This window comes from Channa argus, chromosome 5 (assembly GCF_033026475.1).
Source record: "Channa argus isolate prfri chromosome 5, Channa argus male v1.0, whole genome shotgun sequence".
Classification (NCBI taxonomy): Eukaryota; Metazoa; Chordata; class Actinopteri; order Anabantiformes; family Channidae; genus Channa; species Channa argus.
Window position 1 is genome coordinate 2,141,775 of NC_090201.1, and position 27,910 is coordinate 2,169,684.

At 39.0% G+C, this 27,910-nt stretch overlaps 1 protein-coding gene across 3 annotated transcripts in view; it reads right to left on the reverse strand.

The window, feature by feature from the left end:
• The window catches only part of plxnb1b (plexin b1b), a 97,066-nt gene that overhangs the window by 19,345 nt on the left and 49,811 nt on the right, over positions 1-27,910 (reverse strand). For all 3 annotated transcript variants that reach the window (XM_067504797.1, XM_067504796.1, XM_067504798.1), the window contains 8 exons: positions 17,611-17,698; positions 15,787-16,945; positions 11,270-11,452; positions 7,674-7,802; positions 7,256-7,356; positions 5,174-5,306; positions 3,883-4,039; positions 30-138 (listed from right to left, as the gene is read on the reverse strand). In XM_067504797.1, coding sequence (XP_067360898.1) covers positions 30-138; positions 3,883-4,039; positions 5,174-5,306; positions 7,256-7,356; positions 7,674-7,802; positions 11,270-11,452; positions 15,787-16,935 — 1,961 coding nt within the window. In that variant the 5' untranslated portion in view covers positions 16,936-16,945; positions 17,611-17,698. The remainder of the gene's footprint in view (positions 1-29; positions 139-3,882; positions 4,040-5,173; positions 5,307-7,255; positions 7,357-7,673; positions 7,803-11,269; positions 11,453-15,786; positions 16,946-17,610; positions 17,699-27,910) is intronic.

The following is a 27,910-nucleotide window of genomic DNA, read 5'->3' on the forward strand; positions in this document are numbered from 1 at the left end:
GGATGAATAGGTTATCAGTAGGAACTCACGGCATGCTGCCAGACAGTTGCTTAACTGCCACGCAGTCATAAAAGGTAAAATCCCTCGCTGTGACGGTGACGTCGCCAAAACGAAGAGACAAGGTGACTGTGACAAAATCTAAAGGAAAACAAACGACAAAAGACAGCATGAGGAAGAGCTGACGAAAACACAGCTTTATTATTACCATTTCAAGCAATCATTCAAAAATGTCCTTCCACAGTTTCAAAGACAGAGTGTTGTTAAAATAAGGGGTGATGCAACACAGAAGTAAACACAGCCTTTTTCCTCCCAACATATTTGCCATTTAACTGTTAAAGCCTGAATCGGGTCTCTGCATACCCGACTATGCAACAGGTGCATCGGCGGAAAATAAAAACCTCCCACACAGTGTCTAGCTTGAACTGCAAATGTATTAATTCACAATGTTTCAGTCTGTAAGAGGTTCACCAGGAGTACGGAAACAAACCACAATCATAATTCTACAGAAACCCATCAATGAGTTATCAGTGAATAAGATCATATTGACCCATGATTCCCATCTTAATGTTTCATTGCTAAAAGACAGGACATCTCAATTCAAAATTAACACGTACGTTAAGGCCACATTATAAATATTCTAACAGGTCTAACATGAAATCCATTAGACATAGATAGATGGATTTAATAAAAAAATAAACACTCAAAGACACACACACACACACACGTGAAGGTACATGGGAGAAAAGCTTGGTCCATAGTCAAAACACAATGTGCTAATAAAACAATACAGTCTGTGCTCTCTCTATTCTCAGCGCACAGGGTGTAGATATAAACACAGTAGGCTCAAGGTTTTGAGGCTCCTATTTTGGACATTATTTCTTTCAGTGACATAACCTAACTAAAAATAATTCAGTCTTCTCACTGAAAAAAACTGCCTAGCGGGGGCAGCAGCAGCTCAGTTGGTATAGTGGCTGCTTACCGACCATAGGGTCGGAGGTTTGCGCCCCGGTCTTCTAGATCTCGTGTTGAAGACACTGAACCCGCAACAGACCAATCCCCATCCCCACCCGCTCAGTGCTGATCCCAAGCCCGGTAGAAATTGGGGAGGGTTGTGTCGGGAAGGGCATCCTGCATCCTGTGCCAAATCAACATGTGAACAAATGATCTGCCATGGTGACCCTGAACTCACAGGATAAAGCCGAAACTGGGCGACGTCACTATAACATGACGGCTGAAGAATCACAAGCAGTCAAAGCATCAAACAGGTTGTAACCATGAAGGCAGGTGATCCAGATGATCTCAACTTCTTTATTTGTCTGGCTAACTGCCAGATTGCCTCACTTATGTTAAATGTTTTAATCATTTATTTATTTTTAACCTGTAGTCTACTCAAAAGGCATCTGAAATAATAAACTAATTTCAAACTCCAAGTGGCTTTCGTACGTTTTTCAATGTGTGGGCCTTTCCAAATCTTGTCCAATCAATTTTATTTAGCACAGGTGGACCCCAGTGGAGGTGGGGAAACAGCCCACAACAATCAAGAGAAATGGGAGGCACCTAAGCTAAATAACAAGTGTTGCTGCAAAGGGTCAGAATACTGAATCCAATGTGATATTTCAGTTTTCCATTTTTAATACATTTCACATCACTGTCATTATAGGTTACAGAGTGAGGATGAATGAGAAAAAACTTATTGAAACAACTGAAGTATCAGGCTGCAGCATAACAAAATTTTAAAAGTAAAGGGGGTCTGAACACTTTCTGAATGAACACACACGCACACACACACGCACACACAAACAAGGACCATTTAATATACACGCAAAGACATTGAATATACACCCTTGTCTTTTAGTTGATTAGACATAAAAATGTCTTTGCTCTTTGTATGTAATGGAAAGATTTTCTATTTTCTATAACTTATTACAGTATTTCCAACTGTTTGTATTTTTTAACAGATTGTGTTCTTCTCGCTAGATTTTTCTGGCTTAGTTTACATCTTTTCAAAACATCTTCTACACACCTGAACCACTTTTATTTTATGCAACAAGAGGCTAATCTTTGTATGTCTTAGTCTTGATAGACTGCATATTTTCATAAAAGGAGCTTTATACACAACCATATCAGAGCTAAAAACTCGACAATATCCTGTTGTGTTTGTACATTTTATGTAGTCTTGATTTAATTCTGTAAACTAGCTTACCTTTAAAAGGATTGTAAATCTAGTTCAAGTAAATTGTAGAAGGCCAGTCCACCTAATCATATAAAATGTAATTTCCCGAAAACAACAGTTGCAAGTGAAAATGCTGAGAGGCAAAATTGGGAAACTAGCCACGGTGGCTGTGAGGAAAAAAGTTAATGTTAGGTACTTTTAGTTTTATTTCTTTTTTTTTTTTTTAATCATTTTCACAAAACTGAAAAAAACATTAGAAACAGCATAAACTATTTCCAAAACATTTCACAAACAATAAATAGCCCAATATTTTCACGTAGGTCTAATTGATGAAGGAGACTACAAATGCATTCATTATGATGTTTTTGGAATTTGCAAAATGGATTCAGAGATTAAGCCTGAAGTTATGCTTAGGAAGACTACACCTTTGCTACTAAACCATGTGAACACAGACATGTACGCACAGGCCCATTTATTAGGCTTCATCTCTCAAGAACAAAGTAGTGCACGAGCACACACCTGAAACACCTGCAGGCAAAACAAGCTAGCAGCATGCGAATGAATAAAAGTGTCTTCTGTTTTTTTTTACTCTGCCATCCAGACATCAATCATCATCCAAACTCTGCCATTTACTCTCAACATCTACACTTGATAACCCATTATGTCTGATCACTGTGTCAACACAAATTGTGCCAGTCTACAGAGAGTTCATTGTGTTTCATTGCTTGGTATTACACTGCATCAGTTTTATCAGTAGCTGTAGCTAAAAAAAAAAAAATAATAATAATAATAACATAAAAATAATCATAGGAGTCTTTGCTTAGGGTTGCGGTTACACCTTCAATTTAGCTATTAACTATTTTGGGTTACAGGTACCTATTTAAAATTGTTGACGTAATATTTGCTGACAGAAAAGAATGGTCCAGAGTTATACATTACAGACTTGCAGAAAACCCAAAATTAAAACTGCAGGATATGTTTTTGTATATTACGTAATCAGGTGGGAATCTGCTCTCCAAAAGATGCCCCTACATGCCTTCGAGCTCTGTCTTTTATTAAGTTAGCACTAGTGCAAACACGTTTTAAGTAAAGATAAGCCACAGCTAAATCCTTAAATACAGCGTGTTTGTCCATATCTCAGTAACCCCCTGAACTGATTCTGCATGAGCCCAGCACCCTGAGAACCATAAGTTTCAGGAATGCAGGCGTGGAAAACAGAATGTATTTGTTTGTGCGCACATTTGAAGGACAGAGACACAAACAAAAAAACAAAAATAAAAACCCCCATTCATGTGAGTTTGACCTCTGTAAAGGCTTCCATTTTTATTTACAGGCCCCCTTAGTCTTCTCTTGGTCATTGCCATTGATTTACCATAACAAACTGCCTGCTCCCACCAAACCTAAGCACATATCGAAGCACATAATCACGAGATGAATAGATTTATGGGCAGTTGTATCTAATAAATAAGGGGATTACTCCCTGCTGTGTAAACTTGTTTAACCAATGGATGGGGAAAGCCCAGATTCACAAACACAGGGCCTGAACTGCACACACGGGACCTAAGTCTTTGTATGCACAAATAAACATGCACAAAGTTGAACCTGAATACAGGATGCTGACAAACCATCCGGTCACAAAATCAAAGCAGGAATTGACCACCAGCTTCATCAGCTTTGTTCCCTGGGGTCATTGGTTCAAGCACACTCACCCTGTCCAGGAGGCACCGTGGGTATTCTGCTGGTGTCTGGTGAAAGGCAGGTGACCCCAGTTTCAGTAAGAGTGGCAGGACTCTGGCTGTCCTGGTAGTAGCAGGAATAGGACTCCTCTTTTTCTAACACTGGAAGACCAAGGACTGACAAAGAAACCTGTGGAAACAGAGGATATTACTACGGGCACTAAGCTCCAGTACACGTGACGTCACAAAACACATAGGAAATGTCTTTAAATTAAAATGAAACTACAACTATAAGTGCTGAAACACATTTCAGTGTGACAAGCATCGTCAAGCAGCAGACTGGTAGAAACTGGACAAACATTAGACGAGGACAGCAGAGTTAGAGGGCAGAAAGCCCAGCATTATTGAGTCCACACCTGTGTGCTAGAGAGGACAGGGACGGTCATAATGACACTAAGTGATTAAACTGTCTGTCTGCCACTCACAAAGCTGATCTGCTCAATGTCAGCACGCATTTGAAAAGCAGATTTCCTTGAGTTATTATACTTTTAATTTTGTGTTTGGGTCCAGCAGTTTTGCTCTTTCCTGGGATGTTTGAGCTGTGTCTTTGTAAGATATCATAAATCAAACAGGATGTACAGTATTTGTGGGGTTTTCTGAATCAGGTGTTTAACCACTGGTTGTTATTACAGCTCATGTTAACATTCTGCTCAGTGATGTATCTGGATACTGAATCTAAACCTAAATATTGTATTAGTATTGACAGGATTGTGCTGTTAATCAACAGTCCATTTTTAGAAGATAATCAGCTTTCAAACCATCCTCTCTTATGATGAGGTACAGTCATTGTATGTTGTGTCTCCACCATCTTTCATCTAGTTGACACATATTATTACTTCCCTAATACATCACAACAATGTTCTGATGACTATCTTCTCTAAATTCCTAAACACTTAACTAACTCACACACATGATATCCCCTGCCAGAGAGCTGTAAATCACCAAGCTCAGTTTATAAAGAATTCTGGGTTCAGTCATGGCTTGGTGATACATGGACTTGTGTTTTATCGTGTTTTGGTATGTGAGGACATGTAGAAGCAGAACATGACCATGGACATACTGTACTCAACACAGCAGGCATCTGTTTTCTAAGTCATTGATAAGAAAACTGTGCAAATGCTCAAAGAGGAAAATTGAATCTTTACTTCCTGCCAACAGAAACCAAAGAGATGTTTGTCTCTTAAGAGAATCTGTAAGCAAAGATTATCAACCTCCCTTAAAGTCTCCGTTAGGATTTGCTTATTTAACAGTACTACTGACATACCATCCTGCTCTCCATCCTGCTGACATTAGAGGGGTTGAGGTCCTGGATGGTCAGACACTGCTGCTCCATGTCAAAGCTCCAAAGCCACTGACCTGGCTGGTTCCCACGGGAACATTCCGACTGCAACACACACCTGCAGGAAAAGGCCTCGCTGTTTAACTCACTAAGTTACACTCACTATCAAATTAAACTATGAAAATGGTCATCAGTAAATACTGCAACCGCATATTCCATCCTGAGACTGAAATCAAGTCAGTTTTTCATAACAGCTGGAATTAGAAATATTATACGTGATGCCAGAAAGTGTAAACACAGCATGAAAAATATGCAGACAAGTAGACAAACGAATAGATTGAAAACAAATTGAAAGCCTGAAAATGTGGAGGAAAATGATAAAAAATGAGTAAACAGGGACAGAGAGGAGGAAAAGATCCAAGCAAAAAGAAGACGAGGGGCCAGGTGGTGAGGCAGAGCAGAGAGGACAGGGAGGAGACGCAGATGGGATGGAGTTGTAGGTTTCTTTCATCACATAAAAACAATTCCACCAGCGAGAACTCTGATGGAAAAACTGACTTCAAAAACAGTGTCTGCTGATATTTATTTTCAAGTTAGCACAGGACCTTTTAACTGTTTCAGTTTATTTCAGTAAGCCTAATGAAACATTTGCTATCAATATGAGTGGCTCTTTTCATACTAGAGAAAATGCTTTTGCATTGAACAATTCTTATAAAAACACTAATGTGAAGTAAATGCTGCAACAAAGAATTTATATAATATTAAAAGTACAAGTTTATGTGTAACTTTAAAACAGTGAAACCTAATGAATTTGCCTCTGCTCAAAGGTAATGTGGCACTTGTCCATATTCATCTGTGTTGTAGCTCTTTACCTCTGTTGTCCAAAAAATGTGCGTATTAAATAGTGAATAAGAAAAGAAAGAATTTCATATTTCTAAGTAATAACAATACCGTATTTTAATTCACTCAGGCATTTGCTGATACAACTTTTACTAATAATAGCACATTTTTAGCAAATGGTTTAGATTAGCATTCCTCTGCCAGTGATCAAACTTTAGTTGGCATCAGTGAAACGAAATGAAACTACAACTATAAGTGCTGAAACACATTTCAGTGTGACAAGCATAGTCAAGCAGCAGACTGGTAGAAACTGGACAAACATTAGACGAGGACAGCAGAGTTAGAGGGCAGAAAGCCCAGCATTATTGAGTCCACACCTGTGTGCTAGAGAGGACAGGGACGGTCATAATGACACTAAGTGATTAAACTTTCTGCCTGCCACACACAAAGCTGATCTGCTCAATGTCAGCACGCATCTGTAAAGAAGATTTCCTTGAGTTATTATGCTTTTAACTTTGTATTGTATACTTCTTATTTTATGTTTTTAAGCCGTCTGCACTTTGGTCAACCTAGCTGTTTTAAAGCGCTTAACAAATAAAGTTACTTGGCTCCACCTGTTTTGCTCTTTCCTGTGATGTTTGAGCTGTGTCTTTGTTAGATATCATAAATCAAAACATCAGTCAGACAAACCGCTACCCTGGATGACATGTTTCCTCATGCCAAAACATGTGGTGGAGAAATTGTTCAAACAATATTCCCCTAAATGGCTTGTAAAAGAGAAGATGTGAAAGTGACATAATTTAGTTTTTTTTTTTACTATCAGCAAAAGTAAATCATATTTTAATTTGGCTGTGAATATTCAAAAGTTCTTTCTTTGAAAGTATGTCCTGTGTTATTTTCTGCAAGTCATGACATTATAGGATTCATTAGCAATACGAAAAACTGATGACACACAATCCTGCTCAAGCTGCAACTGGTCTAAAAGTTGATATTAAAATCGTTAATTTTCTCTAATATTGTAATCAACAAAGATTAACATATCCAAATGAGACTATGCGAAACAAAAAAAAAAAAGGAAAGTCATTTTTAGTTTGTTACAAAAAACTGCCTTAACCAGCCAGTGTTCACACATTTTAAAGATAAACAACACCTGACAATCCCAAATGAATTCATCTGTTAACGTATGGACTAAATCTGCTGTAGGTCAGGACATGCCGTTTGTCTCACCTTCCCTCCAGGACACACCAGCCACAGTAAGGGTCATGGGCCAGCAGGCAAGAGTGGCAGTCTGTGTGCTGCTGGCATTCAGCCACCGGCCTCTTCTGCAGCTGGAAACAAGGCAACACACTCATGTTCAGTTGTGCAAACCATCTACGCTAAGCTCCTGAAATCTGATTTAAAAGAATAGGTGGCCCACTTTCCTCAGTGGAACAATGCAAAATGAAAATGTACTCATTAGAATAATCCCAGCTATAGACTGGCTCAGTGGAAGAGGGAGAATTGGGGCAGAAACAACAGAATGAAAATGATTTCTCTGTGGCTCTACAATGCAGAAAAGGGGGTGTCCAGAAATAAAAGCATCAAGTGAGATGACAGGAGGCTAATGAGTGCATGTTAGATCTGTGAGCGAATAGATATAATATACCATGTTGTGGGTCATGATGAAGAGATTTTCCTCTTTCTGGTCCAGGATGAGGTCCAAGCTGATGGCTGCATTCTGCTGAATAGAGATGACAGAGTACTCCTCTACCTCGCCGTTTGGCCCCAGGTACACCTGAGGAAGTACCCACATGTGACTGCTTTAATAATTGAGTAATTTTCAGGCTGAAAATAACTACACACTGATATATTCACTCACTTATCCCCCTTATATGACTATAAGGGGGAAAATTGAGCCCAAAACGACAGACGTCAATCAAACAAATAGATTAAAGTTGAGCTCCAAGATCTAGGTAAAGCAGTGTCTAGTTGCACAATATGCCACTTCTCAATTTGAGTGGAAGAACACCTAGGAAGACCCCACTAATTAAAATGCTGTGATTGTGGAACCCAGTGGAGACCCTAGACTCTGTGAGGCCTCAGGCATAGAACTGCAAAATGTACCAATGTGAGTTGCTATCAGAGTCCCCCATTTGCCTGACCTGCCTCTCCTGTTGGCTCTCTCTCCAGCTCTTCCTACAGTTCTTTGTGCAGCAATGGTTTTGTTTTGTTTTTTTGATTTTCAACAAATTGGCATAGTGATATAGAATTACTATTTTTATGAAATTCTGTATCCTAAATTCTCAGTTTCTTGATGATATTTTTAGAAATACTTACCTGCAAAGGAGAGCGGCTTTAATCATTGATTACAATCAATGATTGTACAACAAGCAGAAAGTCTGTTTTAAAATGTTAATGCAGAATTAAAATGTAAAATACACACACACACACAGGAAAAACATTGTTCTGGCTTGTATCAACTTTAGACACTGTCATGCCTCATGATTACAGCTAGGACAGCTCATCCATCTATTAATAATGACACACAATGGGAAATGAGTGAATGTTGTGTTTGCTCGTCACATATCTAAACCTTTAAGTATAGCTGTTTAAAATTCACATTTACAGCCATAAAATCTATTTGTAAGATTAACAAAATCCTGCTGCTTGATTTTTCCTGAACTTAAAATCAAGTAATGAAAATTGTGCTTGTTCAGTTAATAGTTTATAGTGGTATTTTACACTCTTTAGTATTGGCAAGGTTTTTCTATGCGGGTCAAATGTTTGACCTTGGGGGAGCAATATTTGACTATGACAGGATTTTATTTTATAAATATACAAAAATATAAGACTTGGTATTTAATACTTAAGGACTCATATGAGGAAAGAGGCTAAAAAATATAAACATTATTAGTCATAATCTATCCACTCTCACTGACAGGTACTACAGAGATTTGCTAAGTACAAATTAATAAATCTATTTGTAAAGCGGTTTTTCTTACAACAATTGGCAAACTGTCAAAATCAACCAGATAATTACTTATAACTTTGCTCTAATGATGTTCCCTATATAGGACAGAAACAAAGCAAGTGCCTGTTTGGATTTGTGGGGTTACAGTATTACAGCACTGTAAAAAATAAAATAAAATTAAATTAAAAAAATCTACAAAACCTCTCTACACAATAGCACAGTGATCAAGCTGACATTCTTCAACAGGATAATCCCCTTTTACACATACAGCATATAAGGTGAACAGTGTTGGAAATGCTAATGCATGACAATGACACTGTCTGCTGCAATGACCACCAACTGTACAGAATCCTGAATGAGACTCTCTGTTAGGAAAAGCACGTGTCAGCCAGTCAGTGATGACCATGCATAACTCAAGTGTGGAGCACAGTTAGCTGACACAGTGATGCACTGCTCTGGGTCTATGTGACGGCGCTATGAGATATAACTGTGTAAAAATATGTTAATGGCTGTAATTGTGCTATTCCTGCATATGCAGGGGGCCTCAACCACAAGCCACCACTGGGAAGAAAAGGCACAAAGAGCCAACTGTGTGGAGGCCAGCTCACAATCTGTGAACTCCTGATATTTAGGGGGCTCCTTACAACCTCCATGCTCCACTAACACGTGAATTTTGTCCTACACATATACGCTGACATGTTGTAGTTGATCAAAATTGCTTGTTATCCCCATTTGCTTTTTCAGGCTGTTTTAGCTACAACGGGATTTGTATCATCTCTTTTTATGTCACCAAGCTTCGCCCTAACTCCATCTGAAGCCACACAGAAATCATACAATCCACAGCTGACAAATATGCGATACAGAATTTGCTAAAAGGCGACATTCAGCAAAAGTACAACTCAAAATAATGCATAATGCATTTACTTTCTTACCTGTTACAGTCATTTAATCCCTGCAATGTCACATTTGAATACAATTGCATGTATACATCCCATATTCCATCTTATACAATATACAAATGTGATAATAATTATTATATTTGAAAATGTAACACTATTGTTTAATTCAATCCATATGTATGCCACCAGATTGTCATTTAAAATTGTAATTAAACTGATTTTGACATCACCTATAACAACTTATTCACATGCAGGTATACAAAATTATGAAGAAAGATTTCAGCAGAAATCCACGTGCATTGAACTCAAATTATAACATAAATGCAGTATCAACACTATGACGCTACAACTCCCATGAGCAGTACATGGACCCAGCGTTTGCTCATTGGTCCATTTGGGAAACCACCAGTAAACATGGAAGTCCCTGTCGCTTTCCACCACACTTTTCTGATTCACAGTTGGTGTGTGACTCTCCCCTTTCTCACAGCCAAAACAAAAAGAAAGAAGAAAGGCAGAAAGCAGCATTCTGTGATGCCACATGATCAGCCAAGTAAGTCACGTAGCCCACTGCACCAATTGTAGCACGGCGATGAAAAGGTAAAATGGCTAATGGCTAAATGGTAGATTACACTGAGCAGAGAGACTAGCAGAAAAAAAAAAGAATCTTTCAATCTTATCATTACATTTCACACATAAATTATAGTGAAGTTGCTGATTGGAAATGTAAAATTATTAGACAAAGAGTTTTTCTACTGTATTAGAGTATTACAGTACTGCTTTTTGTAACAAAACAAACAGCAAAGGTTTTTTTTACTTTAGTTTAACTTTATCTTTTTAATTAACCTTTTATACCCCTGCACCACTTTGATTGTGCAATAAGAACCTACTCTCTACATCTCTTTGTCTTAATAGACTGCATATTTTTATAAAAAGAGCTTCATACATAACCTGATCAGACCTAAATATTTGATTATGACCCACAGTTTTTACATTTTATGTTTTCTTGATTTGGGTGTGTCAGAGTTCTAAAATAGTGTTTTAAAATTGTTTTAGTGCACCAAACACTTAACTTAATTTTCCAATAGAAATATGGCCAGTGAAAATGCTGCGTGGCCAGTAACTTTGGAAAACCATTAGCCACAGTGGCTGGTGAGCAAATAGTTAATATCAAGCCCTGAACACCAGATGGAAGGATTTAAAAAAAAACAATAATAAACTGATGTTGTTTGTTAGTGCCTTGAGATGACTTTGTTGGGAATTGGTGCTATATAAATAAAGTTGACTTGAATTGTATCATTTACTGGATGGGTTAAGTTAGCATGTGTTTGTTCTGAGAAAATATGCCACAGCAACCAGTCTGTAAATGCCTTAAAAATGATGTCGGCATTTTACCTTGTGCAGGTTCCCTCTGGAGTCCCCTAGAAAGGCAATGGTATATCCTGGTCTTATGCTGACAGACACCGCAGTAAGACGAGCAGATGGGCTGTTGAGTATGGTTTCTGCTTCCACCGCAATCCGGCTGGCCATGGGGCTGGGGGTGTGGTCCGAGCCACATGGGTATGCATCAAGGGTGTTCTAATAGTGGGGATAAAGTAAATGGTGATTACAAAATATTATGGTCAAATAAGATGAAGATTAGATCGGAAAAATGAATGACACACACACACCCACACACACACACACACACATCGAACTCGGTGCCAAATGCATATGAAAAATAATTTACAACACTTGCGTTGTGATTAGCAGGTCAACCAAAAATATAATAGCCGTGTTCTTATTGTGCTTTCTAAAACCTGAACAGGACTTATGATTTGGGAACAAACTTTTACTGGAATGGAGTGACGCTCTGTACTTTTAAGCTTACAGACAATTTGCTGTTGCTTCCATAGTTTGCAGCAGTGAGTCTTTGCTCTGGCAACAGGGTTTTTGGTTTTTGTTCGGGTCATTTATTTTCCATGAGAATATTTGAAAGAAGGGTCATTGCTTAATCATTGGTAATAAATAATAGGAAGCTGAGGCAATGAACCTCAGAGCTCTGCCTGTTAAAGGCTACTAGTTTTGATGGATTGCATGTTGTCGGCTGGTGGGTTGTTATGAATGGGGTCCTTATTTGGCCTGCTCTTAAAAGGCCTGTTTTTTCCCCCCCACTTGTGGTACTTAGAAAAACGCTGTGTGTATCCTCGAGGTCTGATAAACATGTCGAGTGCAGTCTGTGTGATAATTATCAGCTCCACTGGAAAATTGAATGAAATGCAAATTGGCTTAAATTGAACCCGATTGGTCAGCAGGGCTGCTCAGCTCTTGGAAGAATTACAACCCCTTCTCCTGACTGTCACAGCCACACATAAATCCTTTTTTCTGGTGTTTGCACTCATGCTTACTAGCTTGTTGATTTCTTTCTTCCCTGCCTTTGCTGGTACATTGTGACATTTGTTGCCTCTCACTGTCATTTGTGAATCAATGGAATTGTGTGACGCCATTGCTAGGATTGTGTATCGCATCACTAACTGCTCATGTGCACTGCTGAGCTGTAACCACTAAGACACATACAACTCTGGTATGGCTTAAATATTTGTCTGATTTCACCACTGCACTGCCCCATGCAAATGCTGAGAATAGCCCCAAACTACATCATTAGTGTTGAAATAGTCTTTGCATCAAATCCATGGACATGACTTGGAAGCCTGCACTGGCCTGGCTGAAGCCTGTGATTAAACTGTAATAATACAGCACTACGCACACTGCAATCATCTGGACACACAGGTCAGTAATAACCACAATGACTAACATAGCAAAATATCATCTGAGAAGGCAGAATACTGAATCTGATTATTAATAACAAAGAGCGTTCCCCACAGTTTAGACTTCACATGTAAGTCCATCCCTGGTGCAGATGGACTGTCTTGGCAAAGACTAAAGAGGGACAGAGGCTGATTTGTTTGTGTACATGGATCTTAATCACACTGTAAATCTTTTCAGCTGCTGATCCCTCATCATTGTTCCCCTCTAGCAATATGGGCTGATTTTTCCAGTGTTTCCCACACGCAGACTTTACTTGGGCAACCTGCCCAAATATATTTGGCCGCCCCTTTTTAAAAATCTGTCTGAGAACATTTAACTCATCCGCAATCAATTAACTAGCAGATTATTTCCCCCTCACTCATCTGTGTCTGTACATTTTTGATGCTTAAAATGTGAAGCAGATTATATCATTTGTCGCTAATTTCCATGGTTCTATGATTTCACCGAGCACGTGATTGTTGCGGTTTACAAAAAAATGTGCTTTTATGAAAAAAAAAATTGCTTTTATGAAAAAAAAACAAATTGTGGTGCACATTGCAATTTTTTAATGATGTTTTAAATTACAGATCACGCAGGATTCGCAGGGAAGTGAAGGACTTAATTGATGCAATCGCACCATTGCAAAGGGACTGATTAACGAAACATGCTGTTGTTGTGTGTCTGCTTTCAGCAGGCTTCAACACAAAGCACCTGTCTGTTACTAAAGATGGTCTATTTGGGGTAAGAGGCGTCACTCTGTAACTCCAACCAATGTAGATTAAGTGTTTCTGTAGTTCCAAAACTCTCCAGAGCGAGGCAATATCTCTAGAAACCACCAGCAGATTCTGCCAGTGAAAACAACAACAAAAAAAACCTAAATTCTGTGGAAAACACTGTTCTCCCTTTTCACATATTTATATCTGTCCTTTCTATTTTCTAGTCTGCTTTCCTTTTCTTTCACCCTTTGCTCTTTAGTTTTCCGATGCACTGTAAAGATGTATTCCTTAATCTATTATTTCCTCGTCTCTGCCTGGTGTGTCTTCATCCATCCTTGTCAGATTCTTAAGCAATACAACCAACCCCACCTCACTAATTACAGCTAATATATCTGGTCCATCCCTCCCTGAACAGTCCTCATATTAAATTACACCACACTACCTTCTCCTTATGAGCTGATTTGCTGGATGCAACTGCCCAGGTCAAGGGGTTGCCACTGCTCAACAGACTCAACATATGACAAAGTGATAATAGAGAAGATGTCACACTAGACCATCAAAATGTAATGTTTGCATAGAATAAACACCAAGATGTACAGAAAAGGACACAGCCCACAAGGCCAGACTTCCAAGAGTTGGTGTTGCGAGAAGGCCAGTCTAATTCAATCTCTTCTCCGCAGCATTACGTTCGTCTGTCACAAAAAATTCTAATTAAATTTCATCCTCTCTGATACAGAAGTCACTTTGCTGGAAGAGGATGGCCCTGGTCAGATTCATGGCACCAGCTTTTGCAAATGAAAGCTTTTATTCAATAACTGAAAGAAAAAAAGAAAAGAAATAAGTCCAAAACAATGACAAAAATGGACAACACATTCTATGTTCTTCCGAAAACAAGGACGAGATAAGAAGCATGTGAAGTATACTAGGTAATTATGCTTTGCTGTGTTCCTCTCTTCTCTCAGTCTATGTGAACGCTTTAATTTAGATAAGGCAAATATACAACAGTATAAAACAGCTCAGGACTACGATTGAAATGTGACTGCAGGTCATTCTTGCGAGTAACACCCTGCAGGACTGACTAGTAATATGTTTTACTTGCCACATAGCCAAATTTACTTGTCCAAAATGTAAAATGGAGGCTTATTAATAAATAAAAGACAATGCGATGGACAGAAGAAAGGAGAAAAAAAGTCACAGGTTGATCCAATGCTAAGTGACCCAAATACTAAAGAAGCTTGAATAAGATACGTGGTGTGCCACCCTTTTATTACGTCTACTTTAAATTAGGCCTATACTGTGGCATTGTGTATATAAAGAGGAAGTGCACAAATACCTGCAGGTAGGGCCTGTTTTGGATGGTTATTAATAATAAATTACAGCCAAAAAATTTTTAATATCGCATATTTTTTGGATGTCATTTGTGAACATTTGAAGTTTTTAATTTTGAGTTCAGTTTACAGCTAAAATGTAAAAAGAAAATAAGAAAATCAGGACGTGGAGTTCAAAGCTGATATTGTGACTGGGCGAAACTAATAAATCGGTGTTTGGAAACACTGCAGGTTATAACATGTATTCTTGGGATATGCATGATGCATTCAACTTGCCCAAGCATAGAGTTTACTTGCCCCAGGCAAGCAGGCAAACATTAATATCTGTGTGTCCCTGCCACACAGACAAGTCATAACACTTCTGTTACATGGGAGTGGAGAGTTGTCTTACAGCTGTCTAGTAACTACCGTGTGTCGGGCAATAATATTAGCGATACACCGTATACATCAGTGGCTAACTACATGACGAAGTGCATAAATAAAGATTCTGAAACAGCATATGCTGCAATTCAGATTACATCTTTTGAGGAAAGTCCTTTCTTGTCTCAACTAAACCATGTCCAAGCCAATTCTGCATTTCTTACAACAGCATGGCTCCTTAGTAAATAAGTCTGAAAGTTAAACTGATCTGCCTTAAGTTCACACACCTGTCATCGATTGAAACATCTGGCACACTATTATAAGAAAATAAAACAAAGCAGCCCCATATTTGGTTAGCGTAAGTAATACTGTAAAAAAAAAAAGAAAGATGGGAAAAATTTACTTTAAAAATAAAATCAACTGGTCAGCTCAGTTTCCACACACAGGATGTTGTCATAAAAAGAAGCCATGCAGTCATATAGCTGGATTTAATCTCAAAATTACCATATAGTTTTTACATTTGTCAAATTTCACACTTTCAGCATCTTATTTTTAAATTATTCCATTCTGTGAATATTTACATTTTAAATAGTAACGTTTTTAGAAATGGGGTTCGATGAACAAAAGATGCGTTGGTGCTCATTTGTTTGCACTGAGTTTTGGAGAGGGACAGATGGACAAGTCACCAAACAAAAAAGGTCATTAGATCTGAGAAACTCACCTCTGGCAGGTTGGCACAGTTAGACTTGACATCGTACTCAATGTAGGCTGCCTCTACTCCTGAATCTTTACCCATCTGTGTGTAGCACAGGTCTCTGGTGGAGTTAATTCTACTGTCCACATCTTTAAGGTTAAACATGCAGAGGGCAGAGTCCTCACTGGGTCGAGTTGATGAAGCTAAACGAGTAGAGAACACACCCAGAAGAATCTCAGAACCTTGACTTAGTCTATCCTCCTTGGAGAGCCCAAGCTGCACTGCTTGTAAGAGGTTGTAAACTTTTCCTGCCCTGGAACGGCATGTCAAGGGTACTTCCACATAGGAGTAATAAGCCTGGTCGTCCAAACAAACACGAGAGATGTACGTGCGGTACTCGCGCGACTGTGACTTTAGGTCCCGCCTGTAGAAGAGGAAGTATACATGCTGACGATGGGCAAATGAGGCCACAAAATGATGGTCGTATTCCGACAGACGGCCTGCCACAGCCAACTTCGCGGTCTCCTCATAAGAAAAGATAGGCTCCTGAGCGAGGTTTCTTGTGGAAATAGGTGGATGGCTGCTGGTGTAACCCCGGCCAACAAACAGTACTGGCTGCTTGTCAGGATGAGAACGAACCACAAGCCCAACCGTACTAACGTTAGGGTGGTTAGCGGCTACATACTGCGTATCCACCGGCCTCTCGGTGGAGAAAAGTACCTTATCCACAGAATTCAGGCTGCGTTTCTGACAGATTCCTTGGTTGACGCTTCCACAGGTAATAAGTTCCATGGAGTAAGGATCAACCAACAGCAGCTTGTTATGGTTACTGGTCATCCGAGCCTGAGGGCAGTTGCTCTCGGTAACAGGAGGTAAGCACTCCCGACTATCTTTGACAGGGCCAGTATCATCCTGGAGTTCAGGTTGGAGAAATCGATCCAACTGGAACAGGTGATCTCGGGCTCCAACGTAGACCCGACCCAAGCTGGGGTCAGGGTGAAGGGCCAAGTGTTCAAACAGAGTGTCATTCCTTATAAAGGTAGGATAAATACTGGAGGGGGATGAGTCTGATCCTTGGACACGGGGTAATGAGATGAAGGGCCAGCCAATGGCGAGCAGCAGAAGAGACAACAATGCCTGGACTGCTGAAAGACGATGCACCATCCCTGGAGGCATGGCGGCAGAGCTGAGGGCAAGAAGACAGAAAAACCCCTTCATACAGATATATTATAACATGGATCCCCAGATATCACACATATTTTGGCAGAAACCCTTATAAATCGGACTCTACCCTTACAACAAGTCTTAAATTTGTTTCTGTCATTTGACCTCTAGCTAATCATAGGCCTCCCACTACATATTATAGGTAATAACAATAGAGGTACCTGAAACTGACCACATTATTTACATGGCAGCGTCATTCTTCTTGTGTTGCTAAATTTACAGTTAATATTTGTACATCCAAAAGTACGCAAAAGTAACAAAAACTGCAAAGCCATATAAAACCCCTTTCCACTCATCAGAACAGCTACAGTATGATCACTTTAAATATCTGACAGGTAACAAGTACAGACTACATCTGTGTTTCTTCAAATAGGAAAAAGTACTACCATCGTAATATATGGGGACAAAGTAAAGTCATCTCACATAGTTGTACTTCTGATCTTTATCACTTGATGTTTCCATTAATCTGTTTGTTCTGCACATTAGCTATGTAAAGAAAACCAATATAACTACTGTTAGGTAATTGTATTTTTAGAAGTAATGACTCTCAAGAGACATTTACTTGTTGGAGCAGCCTCATTAGGTCTCCTTGAGAATAATTAATAATATTCAACATTAGCTTCTCACCATTTGTTTTTAGTGGTACATCAGCGGGATGTCACCTCTTGACCCCTCCACCAGCTCAGGTCGAAATGCACATCCTTCTGGCTATGATCTGTAACACAAACAAAGGACAAGACCGATCAGTATAGAATATTCTTTGACTACTAGTGAATGTCAGGCCAGTCATGCACATTTGACAAACCTCACCCAAATGGACATTATTGTAGGTCAATCACAATCCGTGTATGTCCTACAAACACACTGATGTTCAAACACACGTCTTTTTGGCATCACAGTATAGTTTAAGTTGTGGGAAACTTAGTCCCATTGAAACTTCTCTCAGACCTATGCCAGATTAGCTACATTCGTTTTGTGTGTTTAAAAAGCCTAGAGAAGAGTAGTATCAGCCCAAAAGAGCTTTCAGTGTCCCAAAACACAAAACCCCTTCATTGCTAGGATACAAGGTACAAAACCCTTTGGTTTCAGAGTCCCGTCCAGAAAAACAAGTTAGTGTGAGGCAAAAAAAAAAAAAAAAAAAAAAAAAAGGAGGATGGCACGAGAACCTTGACAGGACTAGAGTTCCTTTATTGGGGCATATGAATATGTGGTTTTAGGAATACAGTAGAGTACTACAGTACTTTCTTCATCATAAGAAGTTACAAGAAAGGTGTATGAAAAGAAAGTTACAGTAAAATAATGATAATTATATCCGTGCAAAATTATGCACCCTCCTTAAAAAAAACAAAACAATTGGTGTCTGTTCTTAAAAAACACTGTGTGAAATTGGGCTTGCACTTTACACGTGCAAGTGGTAGATCTGCAGGGGCAAACTCAAGGAGTTTGCTGGGAGCAATAAAAACAATGAGACCAGGAAAAGAGCTTTCAGAAGACCTCAAAGTGAAATTGGTAAACCTTATGAAGCTAGGGAGGGATATAAAACTATTTTTGAAGCGTTTAAGAATACGAGTACCACCTGTGAAGACCATGATCCGGAAATAAAAGAAATGTGAAGACACTATAACTCTTGCAAGAAGTCAAAGACCGAGAAAAAAAAAATCACCTAAAGAGGTGCTAGGAAATTGCTTGAGAGCTACATAAGAATCCAGAAAAAAACAACAATGGACCTGATAAAGCCCATAGAGACAACTAAAATAAAAGGTCCACACCTCCACAGTCCTCCTTGATTGTTTTGGACAAAAGCAGACAAAAAGCTTTTGCTAACTTCTTAGCATAAGGCAGCACGTTTGGAATATGCTACGGTACATGAGCACAAATAAAATGAGTTTTAGAGAAAGACTATGTGGTCTGACGATACTAAAATTTAAATATTTTTTATCAGAATTTACACAGGTATGTGTAAAGGAGAGGAACACCGTTCCCCCAGTCAATAGTGGAGGCTAGTGCTATTTTAAGGGCTATATTGCTTTATTCTTTGACTCTGCATAGAGTGCTAAGTTATTCACTCAACGGTTTTTGTGCAATAAATATTATGTTGAAAAATTTTTTGCTTTAACTCTTTTTGCCAAGTAAGGAGATGCAAAGATTTGCACGTAAGTGTATGACTGCCATATTACATTCTTTTCTCCTTTCATTATACAGTGTTGCTCCTGTTCTTTCTCTCTCTATTTCTTCCCATCCGACTCTCCTCTAGGACCTTTCACCCCTCCATTACTGGCAAAAGGGGAACAATATTTCTCATGAGTTCAGGTGAATCTTCGGTGATATCACGTAGAGGGCTGGGAAAAGACAGTGAAACAAAAAAAAGAGACAAATCCCTCCACTAAATAAACCCATCATACACATATCCCCAGCATCTGGTTCTCTGCCAAACTACGAGGATTAGAAGGTTTAGACTGTAAAAGTCATTACCAATGTCAATTACATCATTTCAACCCATTGTTTAAAATGTATCGTTAGACATTTCAAATCAAATGTTTATAGCTGTTCTAAACAGCCACACTAGAAGGTGGCCTGAAGATTTGATGATGGTACATATCAGGTAGTATCCAATTAACCAACGCACAGTGTGAACGGAGCATAAATCCCTTAAATACTTCCACTATATATATTCATTGTAGGACTCTTCTTAATTAGCTCTGCATTATTTAGAATTCCAAAAAGGTTTTATGCAGTTCCTCCTATTAAATGTGTGAAAAAGTTGGTTTTAGCTCTTTCTTATGAATGTCCAGCCCTCACTCCATTTAAGCCCTCTCCCTACTCTGAGCCCACTCAGTTTTGACTGGTCAGACTGCAGAGGCTTTCCAATGGAGCCAGCAGGGCAGTGAGCCATAGTTTAAATATCAGTATTACTCATCATGAATGCATGTTGTGGCAGTCAATCTGACAATCTTCCAACATAGGACTGACTGAAACACTTCGGAAGGGTCCAGAAAAAGTCTTAGAAGCCTTTGGGAAAGTCTGGCACCAGACACTTAATTTCTTGTAAAATTAATTCAACTCACATTTTGAAACTTTGGTGTTGTTTAACGTGTACAGCCATCATCACAACTGTTAAATGAGCACTAAAATACAAAACAAACGCAATATAGGATTTTTGGCCAGCGAACCCAGTTTTGTTAAAAATGCTGCAACTCTGTTGCTATGGATCCTGCTGCTGATCTGGTGGAAAAATGTTTTGCAAACCTGTCCAGACAATCCTGAGAAAGCACCAGTTTAAAGGCCGATGAAGCAGAGATGGGAATCACTAACTAACTAACAGAAACACTTGTTCAATACAGACAGTAGTACTTCTGTTTCCTATTCTAGTCAACGCTTTCTGCAAGTCTGATGAAGTTTTGGATGTTACTCAATTATACGCAACGGTGTTCAATTTGAGCACAGAGTTGTCTTCTCTAACTCCCAAAAGCCTGTCAACATATCTAAAAGTAACAGGCCAGTCATCCGTCTTAATTCACTGTTAAAACTGCAAATCCAAATCGGCCATACTCCAGGTCTTTTACTGCAGTGACTAATCCAATCATGCCCAACTTTATCCAGAGTTTGAGACACATAAGAACAAGAGAATGGACTGCTGATTCAATTCTCAGATGGTAAAAATCACATTTTGACTACAAGTAGTGTTTCTGGTGACTTTCTTCAAGCCAAACGGTATCAGTTTGATGTGAGAAGAGGGAGGAGGAAATGTACAGGTACAGCATGTATCTGAACTAAATACACAGGACAGACAAAAAATAGACATGTTGTTGACACTTTGAGAAAAAGCTCAAGTTGGCTTAGATTTAGCTATATAAACTTGGTACAATGTTTAGCACACTGGTTATGTTTTCATTTGATATTTGCTAGCCACAAATGACACAGTAGGTAATTTGAGGGGTGGAATTACCCAATTTCCCAAAACATTCTGGAAAAATTCCATAGTTTACCTCACAATTGCTGTCACTAAAATCATTCCTTATACTAAAGTGCACATTGTTTTGACATATGAACTTTTAACAATACTATTTATTATTTAAACTGCTTATCCTTGATTGAACTGCTTTTTGTAAGAGACACTAGAATTATCATAGTGGTAAATTGTCTGCACTTAAATAGGGCTTTTCTTTCTATTAGTACTCAAAGCACTTTTCCCTGCTACTCATTCACCCATTCGCACTCACGATCACACACACCAGCTGCTATGCAGCTTGCCAACACTCACCGGGTTCAGTGTCTTGCTCGAGGACACTTCGACGTGACCGGAGGAGCCGGGGCTCAAATCAACAACTGTGTGATTCGTGGACGAATGCTCTACCTCCTGCACCACAATTCCACCAACACTATCGACAAACACTATCCCATGTATTTTAAAACCACAGTGGATGGTCATGTTTAATCCCTGTGTGCACTAGCACTTGCACTCTACGACCTTCAGACGGAGAGAACAACAAAAATCCTATTAATTAATCATCTTATCATTTATAAATCAAAAAGCATCACTGCCAGATTTTTCAGTGAATTAACAACAAGAACCTGATTAGTGATGCTCTATAATATCTCCTATCTGTGCACATTGCACACAAATGACAACATTTCAAGTTCAGGATATGTTTGGAGTGCTGGGGAGTTCTTTGATCAACATGACATTGTTTTAGTCTGGGGGAAATCGAGAAGACTAAGGAGAGTAGACAGGAGCACATGTACATTACAAATCACCTCGACCGAAACCTCAGTACCAGCCAAAAGATCCCACAAGACAAGAAGCATTCCTGAAAGGCACAATCAATTGAGACGTCATCAGCTTCACTGAGTCTAACCTTCCAGTCATTCTCAATTCAGCTACACTACCTTCTGGGATAGACAGAGAGGGACAACAGCAGGGGGGTTGAAGCATAAACAAAGAAAGACGGCCGGGAAAGTGACATAAGCAGAGAAAAACGGGGCTACAAGACAATAGTGAAAAGGAAAGATAAGTGTGAGATAGAGAGAGAGTCCAAACTAGAGAAATAAGCCCAAACAAGTACTCGCACGCCTCAGTGCTCACTGAGAACTGATGGAATGTGACAAATGATAATATGCCAGAGAGACAGAGAGAGAGACAGAGAGAGAGGAAAATAAGGTGACTACTAACTACTGTGCCTATCCTAAATTCCACATTCAATGCCCACTCATTCACAGAACTGGGAGGGTATAAAAACAAGTTTATAATTAGTAACATGATACTGAGTAAAAGCACTAACACTTGTATTAACATGTACACGCACACACAAAACTAATGAGAAGTCCTCCCCTGCACACAAAACAAATAAACACACTTCAAAATGGCCGAAGACAAACACAAAAGGGAACTTTGGGACTCAGTGAGGACTTGAGTGAACACAGCCATCTGCAATCAGATTTTGTCTTTACATCAATAAACCCTGTAAACCAAAGCTACTTCAGTAGACAGTCTCCAACTCCACAAACATCCCTGTCAAACAGAACAACTGCTGTTGTGATACAGTGCTGTGAAGACCCTTCTTGATTTCTTCTATTTTGCTGTGAATCTCGTACTAAAACTATTTTAGGTGATTAAATCTGAAGTGAAAAAAAAAAGGTACCCTGAACACACAATAAAGCCTGTTTTAGGCATGAACTCCGGACAATGTAAGGAGAATTCAGCACATTGTCTGGAAGTTGTGAAAATGTGCTTGTGATATACATTTTTACATTTGGGAGACAGTGTTTTTTTTTTTTTTTTTTTACAACAAATTGGAGCCATGCAACAAATAAAAAAAGGCTCAATCTGTCCACTACAACAGCACTTGAGTGATACAAACATCATGAAAACTATTCGGCAGAGAGCACCGTGCTACACGCATGAGCTCACGTGCATAATACAGACATTGCACTAGGGGGCTCGAAGGAATTATTCGGGTTAAATTCAGCAGCGTTTTACTCTGACATTTTCATTCACACATACACCCACTTCTTAAAAAAGTATGGATATCGTCAGAATTCCGCTGCATAACTGAAAGGGGCTTAAATTGAGTTTCAAATGATAATTGTATTTTTCTGAATCAAAAATGCTCCCTAATACAAAGCTTTGATTGTATTACATTCGAGTCATTCTGAGCTTGACTAACTCATACTCTTGAAATCATTGTCTTGCTGCATCAACTCAAACACTAGCTGAGATCATCCTTCAGGATTCTCAGGTAGAGAGCAGAATTCGTGTTTCCCTCCATCCCTGACACTGCAAAGCTTCCCCACACTGCCATCACCACGCTTAACCGTAGCTTTGTTGTTCTGTCTCTAGACTTCTGTGTTTGTCTAACACCAGATGTAACAGGACTCCTGTCATCCAAGCAGTTCAGCTTTTGACTCATCAAAAACCTTTGTTTCTTTGTTTGCAGACAGTGTCTCTCAGTGTGGATGTGGACTGGATCCCACAGCCTCTGAAAGAGCTTTGGAACTTCTCCCACACTATATTTTTAGTTATACAAAATAAGGGGGTGAATACAGGTCTAGTTGGTATTACATCACTTAATAGATAAATTCTATTGTTACTAAAAGATATATTTTGTTTATGCTCAGTTTGTAAACCATCCACAAATTTACACTGTTGCCCCTGAGAATTATTTGAGTAAACCATTTATACTAATAACAAAGGCCTCGAAATGGCTTCTGATTTGGTTTGAAAGGCAAATATGATTTATTGTCCCAAACTTCTGGTTTAACAAGTTTGCCACATCTTTCAATAATTCTCTATGGAGAGAACTGCTAATGCTAAATAAACAAGATTAAAATTCTCCTTTTACTGTGTTTTATTTAAACTAACAACAGTGCCACAAGGCAATTTTTTTTTTTTTGCTCTGATATATACAGCAGTATGCAATAATACAGAATTCGTATAATGGTTGTATCCAGAAAAGATGAATCATTGTGAATAACTTCGGTGATTATATAAGTTGCATAGAAATGCACTCATTCTCTAATATAAAGTAAATGTAGTCAAAAGGGTTTGAATTTACACACTGTATTCAGGATTAATGCCACAAAAGGCTTTGGTCTTTAAAAGGATGTAACAGATGGATTTTGAGGGTGATAGGTCTAAGTTACAAAGGCTAAACCGAGGCCCACCAAACCCTATAAACCTGTTTGTCTCATTAATGGTTTGTAAGGGTGGGTCCTTTATTGGGTTTGGGTATAAGCAGATGAGCTTTTAAGAGAGATGGAAGAAGACACTGACATCCATGTGTTCTTCTCCATGACATGTATTAAACTGAGATGTTTCATCACACTGAGTCCTGTCTTCAGTTCTTCAAAGATTTAATAACACCTGACTGAGAGAGAGGGATATGCATAATATGCTAATGCTATGCAAAACTGCTCAAGACTAACAACTAACTACTAACACTGTGATCTTTCAGTTGACATATCACTCTTTTGATTACAAGTCTGTCCCCTCAGTTCACTCTCCATTCCGTCACAGTGGTTCCTGTTGTGTTTACGGTCTACCAGCATTAGCTGCCCCTGTTAGCAGACAATGGCTGTGTTTATTTTAATTTCTGTGTAGCATGAGAGGGTGACAAAAAATACTAGTTGCTTTGTGTTCAATACGATACAGTGGTCTGAAGAGGGGGTGTAGTGTTCTAAAACAAGTGCTCCTGGAATTTGTAAATGAGGGAAGTTAAAAGTGCAGGCAGACTTGTACATTAGTCATGAAAAATGAAAAGCATTTCACCTTTGTACCAAGCAGCTAAAACATCGCACATACTGCGGTGTCACTATTACACGAGCAAACAATATATCAGACAGCCCTTCTCACCAGCACAACCTTTCTGTTGCCTCAGAGCACAGCTTTGCTATCGAGTGTAAAACTTTCTTCTGAGAGTATTAATTTATTAATTTAGCAATAGATCACTTGGAAGCCACAGCAATCAAAAATTCTTCAGTGTTACACCAGTGCATTACAATGCTACAATGTCTCCCACCCTGCCTGAAGGGCATTATAGTAACTACTAATAATAGTCATAATTTGATAACTTGGCTTGCTATATATTGTCAACACAGCTTTTAGAGTGGCACAGCAGTTTTACGCCTATTGTAGTATGAAATTGAAGGGTGAAAGTAAAAGTTTGAAAGTAAAATCCAACTGCAGATACACAAGTACATGAATTGAAGCAGAGGACAGACAAATTTACAAATGATTGTAATATATCCACTTTTTAAACTTCTTTTAACAAGCACACGAAAAGCAGTTATTACTGTACAGCATCAACATTCCAGTCACTGCAATAGTCTGTCTACTGCTGCTAGAGCTGGACAGCCCGGCTGGATGGCTGACAAGAAGTTATTTATAGAGAAACCCTCAACAATTGCTGCCCATTCACATGAACACATTCCTCCTCAGCTTACAAGCATCACAGACAGTGTAGGAGGAGGAGGAAGAGAAAAGGAATCATTGCCCTGTGGTCTCTTCCGGAAAACATCGTTCCAGAAATTAAGACACAGGGGTCACCAAATTCCATGATGAGGCCCTTTTAAGGGATGAAGTGACTCAATTACATGACAGAGGGCTTTTCTGGACATGTCTCAGTGGTCAGAGGAGAGCCACTTGTCCCTGCAGATGAGCTGGGTGGGTAAAGGAAGTTCTCATGGTTGTTAAATTTTATGGCTCACAAGATTACCCTGGGGTGACAGTGGCTAGGCCTGGGTGGAGAGGAGGATGGATATCCAGGTCTCAGGGATCACCTCTACGTTCCAGAGGAACTGTATGGCTTTGACCAAATGTATGCATGTGTGTCCTCTTTCCTGACCATGAATCAGGGCTGCTGTTCATTGAACTGAGGTCAAATGTGATGTCAGTCACAAATTTTGTTTTTTTTTCCCACTTTTACCTTTTGCTCTTCTTGCCAACTCTTTAAAGACTTTTATTCATGGCATTAGAGAAAATAAGAGCACAGACTTTCTAGTCAGTAAAAAGTGCATTTTACAAAGCTGAGGTGATTTATGATTTGAACAACACAACTAATTTAAGATGTTAGGTTATTATGACCTTTAATTCTTCATTTTTTTATCCTTCTCATTTAAATACAACTAAAGCTAAGCCCTAACTTTTGATTACTTTTGGATTGGCCTTCTTTAAACTACAACCCATTTAAGTTAACCGACAAAGCAAATATTCTAGGAGTAGACAAATTAAATAAACAGAGTATTGGTATAAGCGCAGATCTAGGCATATTTCAAAGGATGAGTTGTGGCTTAAATGAAGCCAATCCAGTTTAGATCCATATTACATTTTATTGGACTGTATTTGAGAGTATTAATACTCAAAACCCTTCAAAAACACAACTGAGCTGTGCTCTGTATGGATCCTGAACACCACAAAAACTTGCTGAGGCCTGCTCACACTAATGTAAAGTCTTTATAAAGAGGCATGAAGAGAGGAAATATCTAATTAGAGGATATTTGCAGGTGTCAGGTAGATGCTATTGATTGATGATATTGAAAGACTCCCGTAACTACTGGGAGAAGTGTAATGTCTGCAAGCGGCAGATTTTTGTGGTCATAAATGTTGGTTTTCGCCATCGTATTTAGAGCCACAGTACAATGTATGAAATATGAAAAATGAAAACTATGGACAACATGGGGATTTCAAGCTTAGGCTGGACTGCAAAACAATTTCAGCGGGTTGTTCCCAAAGCCATTCTTTTCACAATACAGCATTAGACTCAATTGCTAACGCAGAAAAGATTGAGGGACATTTTAAACATTCACCACAGGCTTATGCTTGTCTGGAAGAGTTTAACTCACTTATTAAAGTTCATAACCTTTATATGTTTTAAAAAAAAAATTGCATATAAAAAGGTCAAAATATTTTTTGACCTCCATCAAACAGATCCTAATAGATATAATGTGCCAGATTTATTGAACATTTATTGTTGGTAACTCAGTATTAGATCAATACTTTTCTTACTAAACGGTGGTGACTAGTTTTATGTGAAACGTTTCTTCTATTTTAATGGTAGTACTGGCAAAATACTAAGGAAAAAAATAACGTAGAAAATAAGCAATAACTACAGTCATGCTGCCCTGCGTCACGTCAACATGATAAAGGAGCATGCCTGCAGTGGAATAAGATGTTAAGGAGCATCAATGAGAGGAAGGAGAGTCATCAGAGTTATAATAAACAAACAGGTCCAGTTGCCAGACAGGAAGCTATAAAAGTCTGTTGGGTTTATCTAGATCGTAATTTAGATGCAGACAGGTGCAGCCGGCACCACACACACACACATCATAAAGCATCTACAGTGGTGCCCGCAATAATGTTTGAATGCACTCAAGCAGAGGAGCAATAACACTTCAGGGTTAGTCATATCTCATGTCTTCCACTTTGATAGTATGTGGTGCTGAGATACAGTGTTGGTGCTGCCTTTACTTATACCACACTGGATACAATAGAGTGTGTAAACAACCGAACAGCTCAGAAAGACACACAAAAGAGGCAAATTGAGACATAACAGTCCATGAGAAGCGTGTACTTACACATACTGTGGATATACTCTCATTCACCTTTATCCTAAAAATGTTGTGTGCACACTGTACTCATTTTCCAACTGGCTAATAGCACTTTTTGTGGGTGTATTTCGGTACATTGTTGATGTCTCTGGACCACAGTGCGTTAAGCAAAGTATAAGATTGCATGTGCATGTGCTGACTCCTAGTGTATAATTCTGTTGTTTAGGGTAGTCACTTGGGATGGCAGCTGTCCAATGGAACATTCAAAGGGTGGGGACACACACAGAGACCCACGTACACACTATAATTACCGACCTAACACACTGCATTTACCTGGTCAAGGGCCTGAGAGTTTAAAGATGACCAACTATTATTACTACAGGAA